The sequence below is a fragment of the Lytechinus variegatus genome, chromosome 9 (genome assembly GCF_018143015.1).
Source record: "Lytechinus variegatus isolate NC3 chromosome 9, Lvar_3.0, whole genome shotgun sequence".
NCBI lineage: Eukaryota > Metazoa > Echinodermata > Echinoidea > Temnopleuroida > Toxopneustidae > Lytechinus > Lytechinus variegatus.
In genome coordinates this window covers 13,701,709-13,722,916 of record NC_054748.1, presented here as the reverse complement: position 1 = coordinate 13,722,916, position 21,208 = coordinate 13,701,709, and the positions used below count along the sequence as shown (strand labels likewise).

At 38.7% G+C, this 21,208-nt stretch overlaps 2 protein-coding genes across 2 annotated transcripts; both read right to left on the bottom strand.

The window, feature by feature from the left end:
- Positions 1-7,786: 7,786 nt before the first annotated feature.
- Positions 7,787-16,870, bottom strand: LOC121421094 (low-density lipoprotein receptor class A domain-containing protein 3-like). Its single transcript, XM_041615709.1, has 6 exons — positions 16,705-16,870; positions 15,073-15,177; positions 12,221-12,340; positions 11,122-11,259; positions 9,969-10,097; positions 7,787-8,760 (listed from the first exon to the last, which is right to left on the bottom strand). The coding sequence occupies exons 1-6, from the start codon at positions 16,826-16,828 to the stop codon at positions 8,240-8,242; spliced, it is 1,137 nt and encodes a 378-aa protein (XP_041471643.1). The 5' UTR covers positions 16,829-16,870; the 3' UTR covers positions 7,787-8,239.
- Positions 16,871-17,991: 1,121 nt separating this feature from the next.
- On the bottom strand, positions 17,992-19,688 carry LOC121421820. Its single transcript, XM_041616620.1, has 2 exons — positions 19,363-19,688; positions 17,992-18,834 (listed from the first exon to the last, which is right to left on the bottom strand). Exons 1-2 carry the CDS (start codon positions 19,686-19,688, stop codon positions 18,210-18,212), a joined length of 951 nt encoding a protein of 316 aa, XP_041472554.1. The 3' UTR covers positions 17,992-18,209.
- Positions 19,689-21,208: the final 1,520 nt, after the last annotated feature.

The following is a 21,208-nucleotide window of genomic DNA, read 5'->3' as shown; positions in this document are numbered from 1 at the left end:
TTGTTTGTATGTAAATGAGTTTTTTTATGGTATGTGCTGTGTACTATACATGAATGTACTAATACAAGAACATTCCAAATCTTGACTAGAATATTGAACACAAGGTTCTGGGCCCCATCTTAAAGAGAGATACGATTGATCCAATCAATCGTAACTCTATGGAAATCCATCAGTGTCATAATTTTTTCTACAGGAAATTTGCAAAAGGTCCTTTGTAAACAAAGAACACACCAAACTGTCAAGAAATCAATGTATTTATGGATGTACATTCATATCTAAAAAAAGATTTAAATAATAATTTTATGTCGACTTTGCTGGCTTTCCATAGTTGCGATTGATCAGATCAATCACAACTCTTTGTAAGATGGGCCCCAGCCGAGAGACAGTTATGGTAGTGGTAATGATGATGGTAGTGATTGTGATGCTGCTAATAACAATTGTGGTAGTGATGGAGGTGATGGTGACGATGATGGTGATTTGCTATGGTGATGATGATGATGATAGTGATTGTGATTCTGCTGCTGCTTATAACGATTATGGTGATGATGATGGTGATGGAGAAGGATGATAATAGTGGTAATGATGGTTGAGTGGTGATTGTGATGCTGCTGCTGATAACGATTGGAGTAGCGATGGAGGTGATGGTGGTGATGATGGTGAGGATGATGATAGTGATGGTGATGATGATCGTGATGATGGTGGTGGTGGTGATGATGATGATGGTAATGATGGTGATGATGGTGGTGATGATGGTGAGGATGATGATAGTGATGGTGATGATGATGGTGGTGATGATGATGGTGAGGATGATGATAGTGATGATGGTGGTGATGATGGTGATAATGATGAAGATGATGCTGGTGGTGATAATGGTGATACTGATGATGGTGGTGATGATGGTGTGGATGATGATGATAGTGATGATGATGGTGGTGGTGATGATGATGGTGATGATGATGATAATGATAGTGATGGTGATGATGGTGATGATGATAATGACAGTGATGATGGTGATGATGATGCTGGTGGTGATGATGATGGTGATACTGATGATGGTGGTAGTGATGATGGTGGTGATGATGATGATAGTGATGTTGGTATTGATGATGGTGGTGATGATGATGATGATGGTGGTGGTGGTGATGGTGGTAGTGGTAGTGATGATGGTGGTTGCAGTGATCATGATGGTGGTGATATGATGCTGCTATTAATGATTGTGGCAGTGATGGAGGTGATATTAAAAAAAAATGATTATAGAATAGACACTTATAAAATTTGGCCAAAGTAGACAAATAGAATTTTACAGAATAGTTCTCTTTTTATTGCAAAATCAGGTCAGCAACAAATAAAATGGCAAAAACAACAGTTTTCTTTTCATTATTTACTATAGCAATAAAGAACAAGGTGTAATAGAAGCACATGAATAAGTTGGTGATTTCAAGTTCAGTGTTAGTGTTAGAAGCGAAATTCAGCATTGAATCCTTCAAAAATTAAATCCAATTACTGATATCATTCAACATGTAAATATACTAAACACAAAACATTGGAAGGTCAACACCAAACATGAAATTGCCCATTTTCCACTTAGAAAATACAACCATACTGTAACTTTATCAAACATAATTATCAGCATTTTAGTAAAAAGTAATATCTCATATATAATCACAACATATCTGAAACAGAAGATTTCATTGCATTTTGTCAACAATAACTGCCATTCAACATTATTAACATATAAAATTGCTAAATAAACTCATGCTAAGAGGACAAACGCTACTGCTTATTAATCAATAATATTGCATGTTACGTATCGTGTGCACATCAGCATTTAATCAAGACTCCAAGTCACACTATAATAGCTTTTTGTGAAACAACCCCCTGGGGCCTGTAACACAAAGCTTAGCAATGATCGTACATCATTTTTCTATGATTGATTGTGTTGACTACACTTTAATAATAATAATAATAATAATCCGCTTTTATATAGCGCTTAATCCATCGGAACGACGTGTCTAAGCGCTTTACAGATATATTATTACCCCGGTCATCGGATTCAATCAGTCATTCCCGCACACAATGTGTGCACATCCTCCACTCCCTGTGGAGTATTCCAGTCAGTCGCCTGTGAGGCGCACACAATACTGGACAAAAGCTACAATGACTTTCACATCCTACCGGGTACCCATTTAGCACTTTACAATCAATCGTGAAAATCAAGCAACTGATTAATCATTAACCTTTTTGTTATGCGATACTTGGTGGGTGATTCATGAAGCTGTTCTTAAAGTGATGCAAATTTTAAAGATTGATACATTTTATTCTTCTCCCCCTTAATAAGATATACAGTTGTGGTAATGATCTCAAAATGAGTTTCAACAAAATCCAATAAAATGACCATCTAAGTGTTTGCATGTATAAATACAAAAAAAATGTGCCAAATGGCTCTGGAGAAAAAAGTGTAATTGCTGAGAAATTAGTAAAATAAGCACAGAATTTAATAAAAAGTTGGGAATTTTTCCAAACAGTATCAATACCCTGTCCCACATATGTTATTATGAGTAAGCGATCATCAGAATTATCAGTTTTCAGCTAAGATTTAAATATTTCATAATGATCAGTTTATTTCAATGTACCAGAACTAGAACTATAAAAATATGGTGGCATTTAATCTTGGTTAAAAGCCTCTCTCATAAAATAATGTTTTGCTGCACCTACTTTCTTTTGCCTTTAACACATGACTGGAACATCTTCTAAGGTGCGATATCAGCTACATAGGGGTACATCAAAATAGCACAAGAAAGGATCACCAGTCATGCATAAAGTCATTCATCACCTATCAACTCATGATACAGCCTCCAGGGACCTATTTCATAAAACTAATTTACAATACAGTTAAAAGCTACTGAAATCCTCTTATCTGATTGGCTAATAGTAAATTAGTAATAGAAACTGTGCACTTGTTACTAACAAGTCTTTATGAAATCGGAATCAAGGATTTCATTCATCACTGACAATAGGAATATTTTTTGGAGGGGCTTCTAATTTGAAAAGCTGAATCACGATCAAATGAATATAAAATATTTGATTCATAATTTCCATTCCATTCAAATCATAAAATATCATTTCAGATGCAGAACTACTACTTAGGGGTACATCACTAGCGCAAGAAAGGATCACCAGTCGTTTATGAAGTTATTCCTAACTTATCAACAGGTTCGTGATACAGCCTCCATGGCTTTATCATTATAACAAGTCTTTATGAAAAAGGCCCACGACTTGGATTTCATTCACCATTGATAGAAATATTTCATTTTTGCTTCTATTTGAAAAGCTGAATCATGATCAAATGAATAAAGTTTTTCTACTCATAAATTCCATTCAATTCAAATCATAAAATATCATTTCAGATGCAGAACTACTATAATTTCTAATATTCATATTCAAGTCACAGTGTAGCACACAAACCCCAAAGAGATAGCACCAACAGATATCATGTACATTTAAAAGAATACAATACTTATATATACATCTAGCACTTCCCGGAAATGCCAATATTCATAGTCAAATGCTGCAAAATGTTTTATTAGGTCTAGCCTATCTTACAACAAAAATTCAAGTCCAACCTAGTAACAAGTTGATTCAATTTTTATAGCAGAGCGACATGTATAATGCTCATTTTTCTACTTTAATATTTTAATAGTTATACTTGCTTATGTAGCACCTAACGCTTATTAGCAGTTTCTATGCTCTCTACAGTAATGCAGCATAACTACCCTGGCTTTAGCAGAGCAAGGGCCCGTTGCAGAAAGAGTTGCAATCAATCGCAACTCTAAAAATCATGCGCAACTCTAAAAATCATGCGCAACTCTAAAAATCATGCGCAACTCTAAAAATCATGCGCAACTCTAAAAATCATGCGCAACTTGATTTTCAACCAATCAACAGCGCACATTTGGGACTTGCGATTGATTTTTTTTTTAATTGCGTTTAAACGTAACTCTTTCTGCAAGAGACCCCAGCTCTTACACACACTGTATTCAAGGAATACCAGTACCCATTCACATTGCTGATAGAAACACGACATGGGATTTGAACCCACGACCCTCTGTGTGAAAGGAAGGCAGATCAACTTAAAGAAACAGAACAAGGAGTGTTAAAATTATCATATTCTTATATAAATCGACTTACTGTTGGATTGGACTTAACCTTTTTTTATCTATAAAAACAGATTATGCCCCAAAACCTCAAAATTCACAACGGAATTGGTTTGTATGCACTTGCAAGCCCGCTGCCTGTTAAAACACATTACTTTAATATGATTGTATGTATCGGTATACAGAACATCGAGTCTTACCAATTTTGAGACCTACTTGTTGAATAAATTGTCGATAAGGGTGTTTCTCTGCAGACTATTGTCAGTATATTACGTTTTGTTGTGTGTGGTAAATACTCTCTACACATCTAAACTTTACTTTCCGATCAATGGCCAGGGGGTATGTCTTAAGGTCACTGCACACCTTACGACCCGACTGGTCAGCGATTGATTTGCGGCTGAGTGAGGGGAGATGAATCGCATGGTAATCATAAGCCTCCGCACACCTTGCGATCCAATCTGCGACTCCCACATGCGCTTTTTGCTTTTCGGCATAGAAACTGAGAAAGCGCGCTTACCGTACTACTGCATATGCGCATTGTTTATCATGTTTATCAGTTGGATTGAGCTTGTGATCCAGTCATAAGGATTCGACATGTCAAATCCTTACGATTTTCCCTGCGAATTGTCTCTGACCGATCTGCGACGCTCAAGCTGACAAGAGCTGTGACGTCACATCTCCCCTCACTCAGTCGCAGGCCAGTCGGGTTGTAAGGTGTGCAGTGGCCTTAACTTAGGCCTGTACATCATCTGCATTTATATAAATATGTAGATTAAAGTATTGTAAATACACCCCCCCCCCCCTTTCCCAAGTCTGCGGGCACTCACCTTTAGTTTTCACTATTCGCATAGTGCATAACGCAGAGTCTGAAGTAGTCAGACTAGATTGACTATGTACTGTAGCTGTCTCTTGCACAGACAGATACTTTTGAGTCTAGGCTTCATTCTAGACATAATTGGTTAGAGTGTCAAATATGGCCTGTGCTTTACCCCCCCCCCCCCCCACCCACCCCAGCTTTCTTGGTAGCTACATGTACATCCTTCTACCTCACTGACATGTTCTTTTCTAAAGCTTAAAACCAGCACACAACGATAGCAACATACTCCTGTCTAAATATCATACAATATATCAAACTATAAACGCCATCTCTTTGATAGTCATTGAATATGCTGCCGATATACCATGTACATATATGAAAATATAAACTTGTCATATTTCTTAATTATTTGGTCCCTTTCGCTGTAACATGTACAATGTCTATTAAGTAGACAATAATAGCACACATTTCAAAATTCTATCTTGACTTTCTTTATTAGTCTATGATTGAATACATGTACTTCATTACCTATTTCCCTACTTAGCTGAATACAATATAGGATCTATTTCATATATGGTCAATGGGTCGTATTTAAGTATGGTTCTAGCACTAATGAAGAGTTTTCAGAAGGATAAAATGTTTTCAAAAGGTTTTGGAAAAAAAAATTGACAAACATTTTTTTTAACGTTCTCCAAACCACTCATCTCAAAAAATTAAATGTTGAGATTACAGGAGAATCTAATCTCGGTCATAAAATAATCGAATCAGAATGGTGAAAGTTTGAAAGAAATAGGACAAGCAATAAGAAAGTCAAGTCTGTTTTCATCGCCCATATGCTGGAATCATTTCAGACTAGAAAATGCAAAAACAAAAAAAACGTGTTAACACATTGCCTACTGGAACCTGGGGAGCGTTTCATGAAAGGACTTGTCAGACGTTTTATCCAACAAGTCCTATGTTATCCGACAGTTACTGTAGTAAAAGTGCTTCTCAACCAATCAGAATCCAGGAAAGTTGTCAGATCCCTGTACAAAATCTATGGATTTTTGCAGAATTTAGCAGTCAACAGGTTAAAAACATCTCATAAAATAAAATTTCACGCAAGTTGAACAGATTTCTGCATTCCCAAGAGATTTGACTTGGCCCGTGTAACCTGTATTTCATTCTGAAAAGTGAGTTTTAGGCATTTGTAGTGAAACCCATTGCCCAGATATGGTATGGCCAATCTCATAATGGTTGACGAAAACATGACTTCATATTCAACACTAGTTGAGGGAAGGTGGCGATTATAAGCGGTTACACTGCATAAAATTGGCCCTTAATTTGAAGTCCAGTTTAACTCAGGCCGGAATCTAACTCTGTGCTAAACTATGAAAAGCCGAAATGAATGATAATATTCAATTTTTGTTGTTTCCTGTATTGTTCCCCTTTGCTTGGATGGTGGGGGAAACAACTCATTTAGACATTATTTTCGAGAGCGATGAATGAATTAAACAACAAATTTACTGACTGAACCTCTTTTAGAGACTAATGCTACAATTGGCATTCCATAGTTTGACTGCAACTTAATTAGGACCAGGGGGGGGGCATTTCATCAATATTTTTGTCTGATGTGTTGTCGGATCTGACAACTTTCCTGGATTCTGATTGGTTGAGAAGCATGTTACTATAGTAACTGTCGGATAAAACGGGACATGTCGGACAAAACGTCCGAGAAGTCCTTTCATGAAACGCTTCCCAGAGTTTAACCGGAGTTCGGAGGCCCATAATACAAAACTTAGCAATGATCGCAGAAGAATTATTTTAAGATTGATTGCATTGACTACAATGTACAATCAATCGTGAAAATCAAGCGTACGATCAATCGCTAACCTTTGTGTTACGGGACCCAAGATACAGGTCTTGGCATGAAAAACTGACACTGCTTGAATACTATTCTGAGTTGACAAAAAAAATTATAGTGCTGAGATGATATTGATAATTAAAAATGAGATGCAGCGATGGGGGGAATACTTTCTGCTTGACCAAAATTCTAATCTGAGATGGATCATTTTGAAAGTTGGAATTAAAAAAAGAGATGATATTGTCGATTTTGAGTTGATAATTACTGAGGAGGGGCGATAGTGCAGCGAATGGAGGGGGGTGTAATACTTCCATTTTCATATCAAATTCTTATCTGAGATGGAAAACTTTGAATTGAAAGCTGGAATAAAGAAGAGATGATTAAAATGATTTTGAGTTGACAAAAGAACATAATTATAACGCCACCTTTGCATCAGGGCTCTCCTGGCCTTAGAGTATGTCGGCATTCAGGTGGCACCGGATTGCTCCCCAGGGAATGGGGAATGTACACATTGTGCGTGAGGGTGTGGGCAGACAAGTGTGTGATCACTTTTTTTTTCTTCACTTTATCAGACTATTACTCTTGAGTTCTCAAATCAAACAGCAGAAAGGGTTTACTCGAGTTGAACTTGGAATGAGAACGAGTTTAGGAGATGAATAAACTATGCTGCTTTAAATCGATTTCAGCTTTTTAGAGTATTTCTCCTAGTTGGTTTCATAAAGATGCCAATAAACAAGGCAAGTTTAATCCCATTTCATTCTTAGAAACTTTTCAGTAACCCAAATTTGGCCTCAACTGAACACTTTTTTTAAAACTTTCAAATGTAAAAATTTCAAACAATTGTAAATTGGAAAATATAAATTTCTCTTATTAAGAAATGTAAAGGCAGTTTTCTTGAAAGTTCCATTTGATTCCTCATATCATCATGCTTCACTTCTAATGCCCAAACAATCATTTAACTGTTTTTTTTTCTTTTAGAGTGTATGCAATAAAATAAGCCTAAATACATATACCTAATGTACAACTGAAACCTCTTTTGAAAATATGGGCCAAAGAGTTAAGGGACTTGGTATAAACTACAAAGAGTATGCAAACATAAACTCTACAAAAACAAAAGAAATTAAATGTACATTATTTCAAACCCTGACGATATCAAAACAGACAATGTGCATTCAATGCACATTCTGATCAGATAAGTACTGAATTTTGGTACATAATACCTTAAACCTTTAAAATATGAACATCCTATGTCATCTTCGGTCTTTCCGTCCGATCGCAAGGTGGACATCACCAGGAAAACCAACACAGCCTGACAGATATCAACAGTCTGATGACGAAGGGGAATCCCCAAAAGGAATTCTGAATCGGTATCTCTTGAAATGAAAGCAGGGCCCGCGAAAGGAATCCCCTCCATTAGATAGCCAATCAGAGATCTTCATACGATGGGGGCGGAGTCTCGTCACCCGCTCTCCGGCGGGAATCCGCATCCGACTTGATGACCTCCGAGTACGTCGGCGGGATATCGTTCTCGTCGCCCTCGCGATCCTTCGACCTGTCCCTGTTGGAGAGACGCCCCGGCCCACCCGTCATTTCGAGCGTGGCGAGCAAAACGTCCGGTTCCCCAGTCACCTGGTCCCCGCTGCTCAACGGGTACCCAACCAACCCGTTGACCCTCGGGCACCGGTGCGGCGGGAGGTGATGACAGAAATTTGCATGCTGGGAGACGTGATACGGCATACTGATGGCGTCGCCGTGGGCATTGAGCGTCCAGCTGACCGGGGAGTAGAACCGGCGCTGCGAGCTACGGACGCGACGGAAGTAGATGAGGAGGGTTACTATGACAACGGTCATGAGGACGGTGCATGTGATGATAAGAAGGTTGGAGCCCCCAGATGGAGATTGAGCTGGTTTAGGATCCAGTTCTGTAACATCCTGTAACTGTGTTTCTATTGCAGATCAAGAAAAAAAGAACAACACATATCATTACAGAGATCGACCATGTGTGTGGAAGGTGCTTCTTGATAAGAGATATTTTTTAAACGCAGATTTGAATCTGTTACTGTGTTATTGATCTGATATCATGAGGCAGGATATTCCACAATTTTGGTGCTATTTTCCCACAAGCTCTATCACCAAAGGTCTTGGATTTTGCATGCATTTCAGAGAGAAGATCCTTTGATTTCACAAAATCACAAACCATGGGGAAATCATATCTATTGTGTCTTACGGAATTCGAAATAAATAAAGAGACTTGCACATTATACTCTGTACGTCATGCAAGCCTGTAAGACTAATGTGGCAAAAATTTGGTAAGTACATGTATGATTTCAAAAGAACTCAGGATAGTAATTTACTTTGGATTTTTAAAGTTTTCAATAACCACAAGTCCTAGACTTTTAATATCCTATACTCTCACCTGGTCATATAAAAATAAAAGATATGTGGAATGACTGATATAATTGTTTGATAAAAAGAAAGTGTGCTATTGCATCTTTTTAATGTAAGGGGGTACAGAAACCAGAGAGAAAAATCTTTGATTATTCATTTCGTATAAATTTTATTGGCTGTAACATGAATACCTTAATTCTCTCCTAATCATAATTTGAATTATGATCAATCCCTGTACATATGTCACTCTATATTCATACTTTATATAACTGTCATCATCGTGGCCTATTCTGATTTCTTGGAAGAGTTTCCTTCATGTGAAATATGCAAAAAAATTAAATAGTGTGCAGAGATGCCAAGTTCAAAGACCAGCTATGCATGAGATTTTCTGTGAATCTGAGTAATATCACAGACATTGTGTACAATGTATATGGGGATAGGCTGTGATAGTTGCCTGAGACAGAGATTTGAGGGGATGAACAAGAGTCCAAAACGCTTGAGTCTCACGCATAATACGTGAGACTTGGTAGCTCTGAGTGTGTTTTCCATGCAACAATATACAGAAGGAATAGTGAAAGATTGATACCATAGATTCCCTCACTTGCATATCACTGTGTTGTGCATGTAACTGTTTTGTGGTAAGTAACCAAGAAATTTTCAAATGTCATAACTTTATCTTTACAACAGAGTTTTTGGAAAAAAATGTTATGCTTATTCGATTTTTCAATTTCACATTCAAAATTTCCCCTTTAATCTTGTAACTTACTGCAGTTGATTTCATCCTCTCCTTTTTGGCAGTCTCTGAATCTATCGCAGCATTTGTAACGTGGAATGCATGTCATGTCCTCACATTCAAACTCCCAGATTGCACACTGTGAGTTAGGCTTCATCGACGCTGCAAGAGGAAGGTAGCAAATTGAATTAAATAATGAAAAAAAATACATGTATCACTCATAACAATACAGGGGAGTCTGCGGAAAACTGGAGACTCTAGTAATAATAATATAGGATATTTATGTTGCGCACATTTCCACCCTGTTAGGTGCTCAAGGCGCTCCTATATTACCCGGCTAAGCTAGGCGTTCATAACGCACACAGCTTCTTAAGGGATTACTTCCTACCGGTACCCATTTACCTCACCTGGGTTTAGTGCAGCACATTGTGGATCAGTTTCTTGAAGGAAATTATGCCATGGCTGGGATTCGAACCCACGGCCCTCTGTTTCAAAGTCCGAAGACTAATCCACTGGGCCACAACGCTCCACATGTAGTAATACACAGCAAGTATTGCACAACCTGGGCCCCGTAACACAAAGGTTTGCAATCAATCACTAAATACAAATGACCAATCAAGATCATCATTGCACATGCACTCTGATTAAAATACTGCCCGGGAACCAGTCAGTGCGGTTCTTTCATACTTGCAATTCATCGCAAACCTTTGTGTTACAGAGCCCCGGTCTGAGAAATTTATTCTTTCAATCGACTTGCAGACTCACTAAACCCTAGCATAAAACTATGTTAAGAAAAAATCATCTTTCTTGTTACCATTTGTGCCTCTGATACTTCATCTTCATGAAAAGTAAAATCCATCAATCGACATTTCACATTGCCATCAGCTTCATATATGTTGACAAAATTCAAAGACAAATCATGTACAAAACTAGTGGCCAATATATCAGAGACTCAGAGTATTCCTCAAAACTTGACTCAGACACAGGACTGCTTCTGCACTGGGGGATGTTGAGGGACTTGGACCATTGTATGAGCATCCAACTTGGTGACCCGTGTTCAACATGCCGAAGATATACAAAAATCTATGCAACTGCAATATAGTGATTTCAGTTTCATGAAAGCAACAAAGAACTGTTGCAATGAGTAAACATCCTAAAAAATACATGAAAGAGAGAGACTACTTACAACACGCTATTTCATCACTACCATCAGAACAGTCTGGGATACCATCACATAAAGACTGTCCAACGACGCAGGAGCCATCTCTGCACTGGTAATCACTGGAGCTACATGATGTGGAGATCGGAGGTGAATCGGGCAAACCTACAGATTAAGGAGAAAAATGAGGAATAAGGGTTGTAAATATCAGTGCTTACAAGGAGAACATGACAAAGAGCCTTCTACAGGCAAATACATTTCTGTGCTCAATCTTGAACATTTAGACTCTTGCATTTGGAAAATGATGAATATCATCAATATCATTCATCATACTACCACTGTCGGGTATTTATATATTTAATATATTATTCTGGGGGAGGGGGCAGGGGGTCAAATATGAAAAGAAAAATAAGAGTTGGTACTAGGTTTCACAAGGGCCTGTAAGATTAACCAATGAAAGTTTGTTTCTTATAACAAAAGGGGATGGTTGGTTGATATGAAAGCTCTTTGAGTTTTTGATCTATTCCTCACACATACATGTACATGTACATGTAGATGCCCACAATAATCAAAGGTTTGTCAGAAATGAGTGTCCTCTGCTTACAGTATGGACAATGTTCCATCATCCAGTCTTTAAGAAGCTCTAGGGAGTATTTCATAAACATTTTTTATGTCCAACGAGCTGTCAGATCTGGAAACTTTCCTTGCTTTTGATTGGCTGAGAAGCACTGTTACTATGGTAACTGTCAGATAAAACATCCGAAAAGTCCTTTCATGAAATGCTCCCCTGGTTTTTAAAAACATTTTTTTCGTTTGAAAAGAACATGATAAAAATCAGTGTAGGTCGGCACATTTCCTTTATTACCTTTTTTTGTGGGGGGGGGGGGGGTCACCTCTGAATAAACAGGGGACCGTTTCATGAAAGTTGTCAGCACTGACAAGTTGTCTTTCTCCGACAGTTACCATAGTAACAGTCAGAGGATAGTGCCTCACAGCCAATCAAAACCAAGGATTTCACTGAAATTGTCAGAGGTGACAATTTAGTCAGTGCTGACAATGAAACACCCACTAGGTTTCAGTCAAGGCCAGTCAGATTACGGCAAACAGACCATATGATTCGACTTACCTTTGAAAGTTTCACAGAATGTTCCTGTCCAGTAGAGATCACAATGACACACATAACTGCTTCCTAACCTCTGAAAGGTACCTCCATTTTTACAAAGTACGCTCTTGCAGGAAATATGGGCTGCAAGATAAAAACAGGTACAAGTGCATATTTTCAACATACCTTGAACCAGGGTGCTACTGTACATAACTTTTTAGAAGCACTTGCCCAGTTGGGCAAGTAAATTTTGAAAATAGTTCAAATATACTTACCCAAAAATCTATTTCACTTGCCCGAAAAAATCAATGAAAAAAATTGATACCTCTTCAAAAGAAAGTATTGCGGCTTTGTAAACCATTTACCTTTTTCTCTCTTTTGACATGAACTGATCTACCTTGTTATTGCCATGACCAAAATTAGGGTCAATATCACATAATATCGACCCTAATTTTGGTCATTCTACTGTGAGAATTTTGCTTGCCCGATTCGGGCAAGTAGTTTTGGTCTTTACTTCAAAACACTTGCCCGACTCTAACTTTTACTCTTCCCGTGCAATCGGGCAAGTGCTTATGTAGCACCCTGCTTGAACATACCTTGAAGCGCCACACTTCCATCTTCATGTAAATAGATATTAGTGTGACATTGATAACCCAAATTTTAATATAAAATGTAGAGGAAATTTTGAAGTTATGATAACATCTAAATAATTTCACCTTGCTGAAAATTTAAATGTTGATATTATTGACCCTAAATGACCTTTAACCTTGATCATGTGACCAGAAACTTGCCCAAAATGATCAGTGATGCATGATTGCCCTTATGTTAGTCCTGTAGCTCGGATTGTTTACCGGACTGAAACTTGCCGGGTTAAGGTTGTCCGGCCGGATGTTTCGGGTCGAGTTTCATTTATAATCCCTTGAACCCGGTAAATAAACTCGAAAGGTTTAAAAAGATTTATTAAGGCATCGCAATAAGACTAAGAGCCATTAAAATGTTTTAACAATCAATTCACCCAGTGTGATGATCAAGGGGACAGGTCAGAGGCCATATCTTCTGACCTTACAGTTTTTTATTCTTTCCCCCCATGATGACTAGTCTGCAGACACAGACCATTGGTTTTTGCAATTGGCATAGTATATAATGCAGAGTCTTAATTAGTGAGACTAGATACACTATGTAGTGTGGCTGGCTCAAACAACAGACAGAGCTACTGGCGTCTAGTCTTCACTCTAGACCTGTCATTGGTTGAAGTGTCAAATATGAGTCTGTGCTGGCAGACTACAGGTGGTTGGAGGCAAGTTGGCCTCATCTCATCCCCTCTCCACATTATTACTGGATAATATAAACAGTGAATAAATCATCATCAGGGTTTGTATCCTCTTTTGAGAACAAGGTCAGAAGGTGGTATGGTCATAGATTTAGAGTCAAGTGGGTTAAAAAAATTGTATTTGTACATGTACATAAATCAATTTTAGGTGGACCGGGTTACCGGGCTTTTCCGGGTCGAGCTTTGATTGTCATAATATTTACGAGCCGGGATCGAACCGAGTTGAAGGTACCGAGCTACAGCACTACCTTATGTTAAAGTTCCATAAAATAGATCCATATATTTTCAAAGTTATCATAACATTTATCCCTTGTTAAGATTTCAAAGTTGATACCTCCAACATGGTAAAGGTCATTGACCATAAATGACCTTGGACCTGGGCCATTTGACCTGAAATTCTAACAATATGATCAGTGGTACTTGATTGTTCTTATGTCCCACTTTCATGAAATAGGTCTGTATACATGTACTTTCTAAGTTATGATGACATTTCAAAACTTAACCTTGGTCAAGATTACAATGTTGACGACAATGCTGCCGCCGTCACTGCCTGTGGGTGAGACAGATAGGCCCAAATTCACAAAGGTGGTTTTGAAAACCCAAGGTTGAATCCATGGTTTATGCAGATTTCCTGTATAACTTACGATTATTTTTACCGCGTATATTAAAAAATGTCCAATGCGCCTAATTGACGCCTGTTGCCGTGGTTATCCATGCTATTTTATTCATGAGTCCACTCTTCAAACAGTGGATTCATGAATAAAATAGCGTATCTAACCATGGTAACAGGCGTCAATTTGACGCAGTGTAACAAAAGCGCACATCAGCATTGGAATTTTTTATACACGCGCCCGATACGCGCTGAATTAAGCGTAATTTATAAAGGAAATGTGCATAAACCAAGGGTTTTCAAAACCACCTTTGTGAATTTGGGCCATAATGCTTTTTGGGGGGATGGAAGGGGGTGGAAGGGGTAGCCTAGGCAGGGGCCTGTATGGGTTCTTGGATAGACATATATCCCACTTGTTCACTGCTACCACCCTGCCTGTGGGGAATCTACAGGTAGGACTATGGTATGCCAATGTTGTACAGAGCACACACTTTAAAAAATCATTAAAATATCACTTTTTGTGACCAAAATTACTAATTTCCATACAGTTGCAATTTATTTTTCATTAGTAACTTGGGAAAAATTTTTGTATTCACCAGAGCGCTCAAAAACTTGAATTTGGGGCATATTTTTTGGTACGCCCTCTATTGGTGGAAAGTAATATGGCAAGAAAATTTTCATTTTTTGATCTCTATTTTTAATTAAGAAAAAAATAATTTAAAGAATCAAATTTAAATAAGAGTCAAGTTGTATGAATAATAGGTGTAATGGAGACTGTCAGTGTAAAAAAATCAAGCATTTGCCCCAAAGAAAAAGAGAAAATAAGCCAAACATTGCCACCCTTATTTTGCCACACATGGAGATATAAGTGAGAACAAGGTTATATCATAACCTTGTTCATTGAATGAGTGATATACCCCTGAATATCAAACTCACCTTGAGTGCAGCGGCATGATGCCTCTCTTGTTTGTTTATCCCTGATGCATGCTTCAAAACTAAAACAATCACCATCGATCGTGCAGTTAGATCCAACAGGTAAAGCTGCCATGTTACAAGAGAAAATTCATATTTCATAATTTTTATTTTCATTTCATCAAATTTTTTTTTTCAAAATCCATGAATACACACTCTTGGTAAATATGTACATGTATGTGCAATTGTTTCTTAAAATAATAAGTTTTCGAAATTAAAATTTTTCAAAATTATTTGATAACAAATCCAAAGCTCATTGACCTCAAATAGCCTTTGGCCTTGACTTGAACACCACCTTTGATGTCAAATAATCACCTCACACAAGTATCATTTGCTTTGACAAATTTTATATAATCAACAAATGTAATTTCTTATCACAGTGCATTGATTTCAAATGACCTTTGACCTTGACCAAGATGCATTGTACCGTAACATTATACATGTACATGTACCCGTGTAATTGGGGACACAAACCATTTTCATTTAGGTCAAAACCAAATAGAGACTTGTGATTTACAAGTTAACTGGAAAATTCAAAATCCTAACAAAATTGTTAACTTTTTGCCTCTGTTTCAATAAAATAGTTTATCCTGATTGCTTTTAATTGAATATTGGTATCATGCAAAAGAGTAAATTATGGACTTTTTTTACAAACCTGCACATAATTTATAGGAAAACTTTAAAAAGTTTATTCATGGTTCATGATTCATTTTCATTAGGAACCTAAAATCATGAATTTTTTCTTTACAATACGTGTAGTGTGTGTACTTTCAAAAACTGACAGTTAATCCTGATTTTGAATTATTCTAGTTTGTGAGATAGGCTATCGTAATCTGACAGATAATTATATATTCATAGCTACGTTCAAACCTAACTAAGTTAGAAGAACTGAAAATCAACGATTTTATAGCCAAATACAGATAATTTTTGTAAGGGCCATGTCATTTTCTAAAAAATGGGGGAAAATAGGGGTGAAATTTTCATAACTTTGACAGGATCTATTTCAATGGGGGGGAAGGCCAAGTTTGGTTATCTTAATAATCATTCTCATGATTCTCACTATGTCAAATGCCTATGTATTGTAAAACTACAACTTAGATGTGGTCTATGTGACTGCAATGCCAATGACGGGATCTCTATTCTATATAGCTGTCGAGTGTCAAAATTTTCACTGCAATTGGCTTTCCAATGAACAAGCAACCAGATCTAATTTGACCTCCGTCAGATGCATTATCGTTGACTGTTGTTTGGATCCTGAGTGAAAAATGCATGAGATTAAATTTTTAGGGATATCCATCCATTTACCAGAACTTACACTGTATTACATGATCACATGAGTGATACTAGTATTACTACACATAATAAACGTGTATTACCCGGAAATTCAGGTCATGTACAATTCTAATTGCTGTATCACAGAAGTATGATGATCCCTATTGGACAAGTGCACAAGAATTATACGCGCCGGTATATGGGAATGACCAACTGACTGCACTGTGTATGTGTGGTCCCGTTCCGTAATATAGCGTTGGCCGACCGACTGACAAATTGTAATATATCTATAAATTTCTAGAAAAAATGATAAAAATTCATTACCAGATATATTTGGAATCATATGATGGCAAATCCAATAGCAGCACGAAACAAACAGCTGTGTACGATTGAAAAGCCGCCAAAAATTAGCCATCTTCCATCGACAAACAAGAAGGCGAGGGGACATCAACAATAAACATCATGCAACGTCAACCTATAACCCGGAAGTGCGCAGCTAGCTCTCAGTCCGTCTCTCTCTTTCTCTATCTCTCTCTCTTCGGGGAAACCCCATGGTGCAGGTGTGAAAAGCGTAATTAAGGGGCGGGGCCGGGGCAGTTAATAGTATAAACGCACTTGTCATGAATCTGAAACTATGATTATTGTCATTTGGGATATTAATGACGTGATTAGTCATTAGGAATGAATATGATAAAGCTATTTATTGTATTCCATTAATATGTGTTGTTAGTTTGATTTCATGAAATAATAAAACAAAAGATATTTGTTAATATTTCATATAATTACACAGCATTTAACATTATCAGTATCACTACTCGTGATCTACATCCATGAACACAACCAACACCATCATCTCCATCATTATAAACTTATCATTTGAATTACAATATTATTTATTGATATCATCATGATCATCACCATTATAGTCATAAAATGACAGAATCACACATCTAATCTGTATTATCTTCATCATCGCCACCATCATCATCAACATCATCTGTATCACTATCATCACCACTACCTATAGGTGGCTAAGCGGGGGGGGGTGTCCCCCCTAAATTTTATGTGGGTAACCTTTTTTTTTCTTTTTTTTTTGCTTGTCAATTTTTTTCCTGCGTCCCCCCTATAATTTGTGGTTGATAACCTTTTTTTTTTGCTTGTCAAAAAATTGTGTGGTGGTCCCCCCTAAAATTTGTGGCTTCCGCCGCCAATGAATGCCACTACCACATCATCTCCATGACCACCATTATATTTTCACCATCATAATCACCATTATTATCAGCATCATGATCAGCCATCACCATCTTTATCATTATCATCATCACCACCATCATCACTGTCTTCATCATCATCACCATCATTTATTAGCAGCAGCATCATTATCATCTCCAACATCATCATACCATAACCATTATCATTATCATCATCATCTTCATGCATTATCATATCATCCTCTTCTTCTATCATAACCATCATTCTCAACGAAAAAATCAATTCACTTTTGAAATCATTCTCAGTTTTCTCACTCTTCGATGCAATATTGTGCACAAAAACATTTTGTATGAAAACACAATTTACACAAATACTGACAAATGTGTATTCCAAGGGTTATTTCAGTTTTAATACAATATACTAGCTAGTACAAAAGTGCAGCATAGATACAAATTATCTTTTAATTAATCTTCAGGCATCGCAGTAATCATCAATCATCATTTATATCAGCTGTATACTAAGTACAAAATAACTATACTTTTAACATCAACAAAACAGTCAATATTGGCCCAACACAATTATCAAAGGTCAACACTGAACTTGAAATCACCCAATGTTCAAACTTTATATTCATTCATCTCCTGATAAAGGGGTAAGGCAACATCCACCAGTCTAAGGACATCTTCTGTGAGTTCTTCGCGAGTAACAGGTTTACTTGCTGAAGCCACAAACTCACTTGACGTCGCAGCATCGAGGAAAAATATTGGTAAATCATGGAGAAGCGTTTCCCCACAAGCCTTCCAGGTTTTCACAACCTTGGTTGAAGCATCCCAGCGTAGCAACGAATCACTGTAAGGAAGTCCCGTCTTTGCGCAAAACTTCTTGAGAACGGCTCCAGGGTCGGTCTTCAGGTCATCTGCGTTGATGACCATTGGGTTCGGGTCAATGTTATGCCGGACATACTTCCACAGGCTGTGAAGGCTCGGAAAGAATTCATCAGCGGTCAGATAGGCATCGTCTCTCACGACATGGTACAACTCTTCATCTTTTGGTTTATCGCGGATGATGCAAGCTTTGCGATAGGAACGGAAGGCAGACATTGGTTCTCGAATGAGAAACACATGCTGATATCCGGATGGTATGTACTTGCGTAGAGTCTCGTCCCGCAATGCAACACTCATGTCTTTGACAAGGACAAATTTACTCTGCGTTGAATCCAGGCGTTGTTTCACACTACCATAGCTGCAGAGTAAAAAGAAAAATATTTTATCAGGTTAATTTCTTAAAACATTTTAACTGTATACCATGCCGGGGGGGGGGGCCACTTCCATTCACGAGTGGATACCATGCACGACCCAAAAAACCACGTAAAAAGGATGTCTTTCTCACGATAGGGCACATTACGTACGTAACATGCTAAGTAAGGCCCACTAAGGGTGTCATTCAAAAAGAATTACCAGTAATAAAAATAAATAATACAAAAAAACCACAAAAAATCATACCAAATAGATTTTCTGAGAGTTACAATCCAACAGGAAGAAAAAAACCCATAAAACTTTAAAAGTCATAAAAATTAAACAGACAACAAATTACTTAAATGTGCTCATTTATCAATTCAATGAATTTAATTATTCACACATGACAGCTAGGGAATTTATTCGTTTTAAAATTAAATGTTTTTACTTTTAATTTGCATTAACAGAGCGTTTACTTTGGAGGTTGGTTAAGTGATTACATGATTCGGCAAATCACATCTTAAATTTTACTCACGCAATGCGCTCAGGTTCAATGCTTGACGGCGAAACACCCAGCTGCTCCACAAACAATCTGACAGCAGCCGCAAATTCACCTGAATTCTCAGCCGTGTACTCCGGGGGAAGGTCCTTCCCAGTTTCCGCCCGGTATAAAATGTTCGGAATATCGCAGTAAGTGAAAGGTTCAAACCAAACTTCAATGTCCTCGATAAAACTCAAACATTTCGTGAGTACGGTTGAGAGAGTACGGGGATAACACCATAATATGACGCGAACTTGTCTACTTTCTTGCTCCATGATTATCATGAAATATGCTCCAATAATGGAGAACCCACCGCCCATCGATCGTCGAGGTCCTTGACCAAACTTCACTTCATTCCGATATGTGGCCGATAAACGGCCACGGGTACGGCCCGCGCGCCTTGATATTCATAATCCAGGCCAGCCCAGACTAGTCTGCTGGGCAAACCCTTCACTCAAAACAAGGGTCTGAATGTGCAGCCTACTCATGCCTTGTGTACTGAAGGCTCTCTCGCTCAAGTTTTGTATGTGCTAGTCTTCGCGTGGAGGCACACTTGTTGATCAAAGTTCCAATGAGGGTCTGTGCCTGCAGACTAGCCCCAGACATCGAGAGGGTCCCCCAGCTATAGAGCAGGGCCCCAGGGCAAAAGGCCCCCAGGAATACCCCCAGGATCATCTCGATCCCCTGCCCCTGGGATAACTACACCCAGAGGAACTAACTGCCAGCCCCGGGTCAGCCCCAAGGACAAATAACATAAACCCATTAACATCCCTAGCTATAGCTCCCCATATTATGTAGTACGTCCCACTCCCTCAGTATTAATTCTCTCAGGGATTACCCCGTACCCATCACCCAGCTAGGGTCTCTCTCGATCAACGCCCCCTCCCAGGGTTAAGGATACCCTTTCCCTCCTCCTGGGATTGTGCAACTATATAGGGACTTCGATCCCCAGCGCCCCCCCCCCCCCCCCCGATACCTCCGAGGAAAATGATTACTCCGGCCATATTTATATAGGCCTGATCAACGGTGATGGCTCAGTCTTCCCATGCAATTGATTTGACATATCCGCCACGTACCCCCCCCCCCCCCCCCCCCCAAAAAAAAAATAGATAAACACCAGACATCCATCCATAGGGCACTCGGGGACACTCTTCAGAAATTCCAGCTATATATAGGGATCAGTTACTAGCCTACTCCTATATCATCCCGGGGGCGGCACTCGACCAAAAAAGTGGTGGGGGTGTGCCGCGGGCGAGACAAAAAACGGGGGCCCTGGAGCGGGCATATTGTAAAAAGGAGGGTCCTCGGAACGGGCTTCGGAACTAGAAATGTTTGTGAAAACGGGGGTCCTTGGAACGGATCGCCAGCGTACGTGAGTGCGTATATGCATCCCTGTGGAACGGAAATGCGTGCATGATGCAGCTAACGCGGCCTCCGCCGGGTTCGCTGGCGCAGCTAGAGAGCTGAGGCGATGGTCTGAGAGCGCTCGGCGGCCGCTTTTCACCAAAATTGCAGCTCATTGTAGCAAAACAATGCGATCGGAACGGCGCACCGAAAAATATGCGAAGCTTTGGAGCGGATTTCTTTCTTTTTTTTCTCGATACGAAGAAAATGCTATGCCTTGGAGCGGCTTTCTTAGTTCTTTTGCTCAAAAAGACAAAAATGCTATGCCTTGGAACGGAAATTTGAGTGTAAAAATGGGGGTCCCCTCCGCGGCACATACCCACTATGCGTTATATACTGAGTGCCCCCCCCCCCCCGGGTATATCATCCAGCGAGGTATAGTGAGCTTCGGAAGTTGAGTTTCACGTTATGAATCACAACTGGGCATTATGTCACT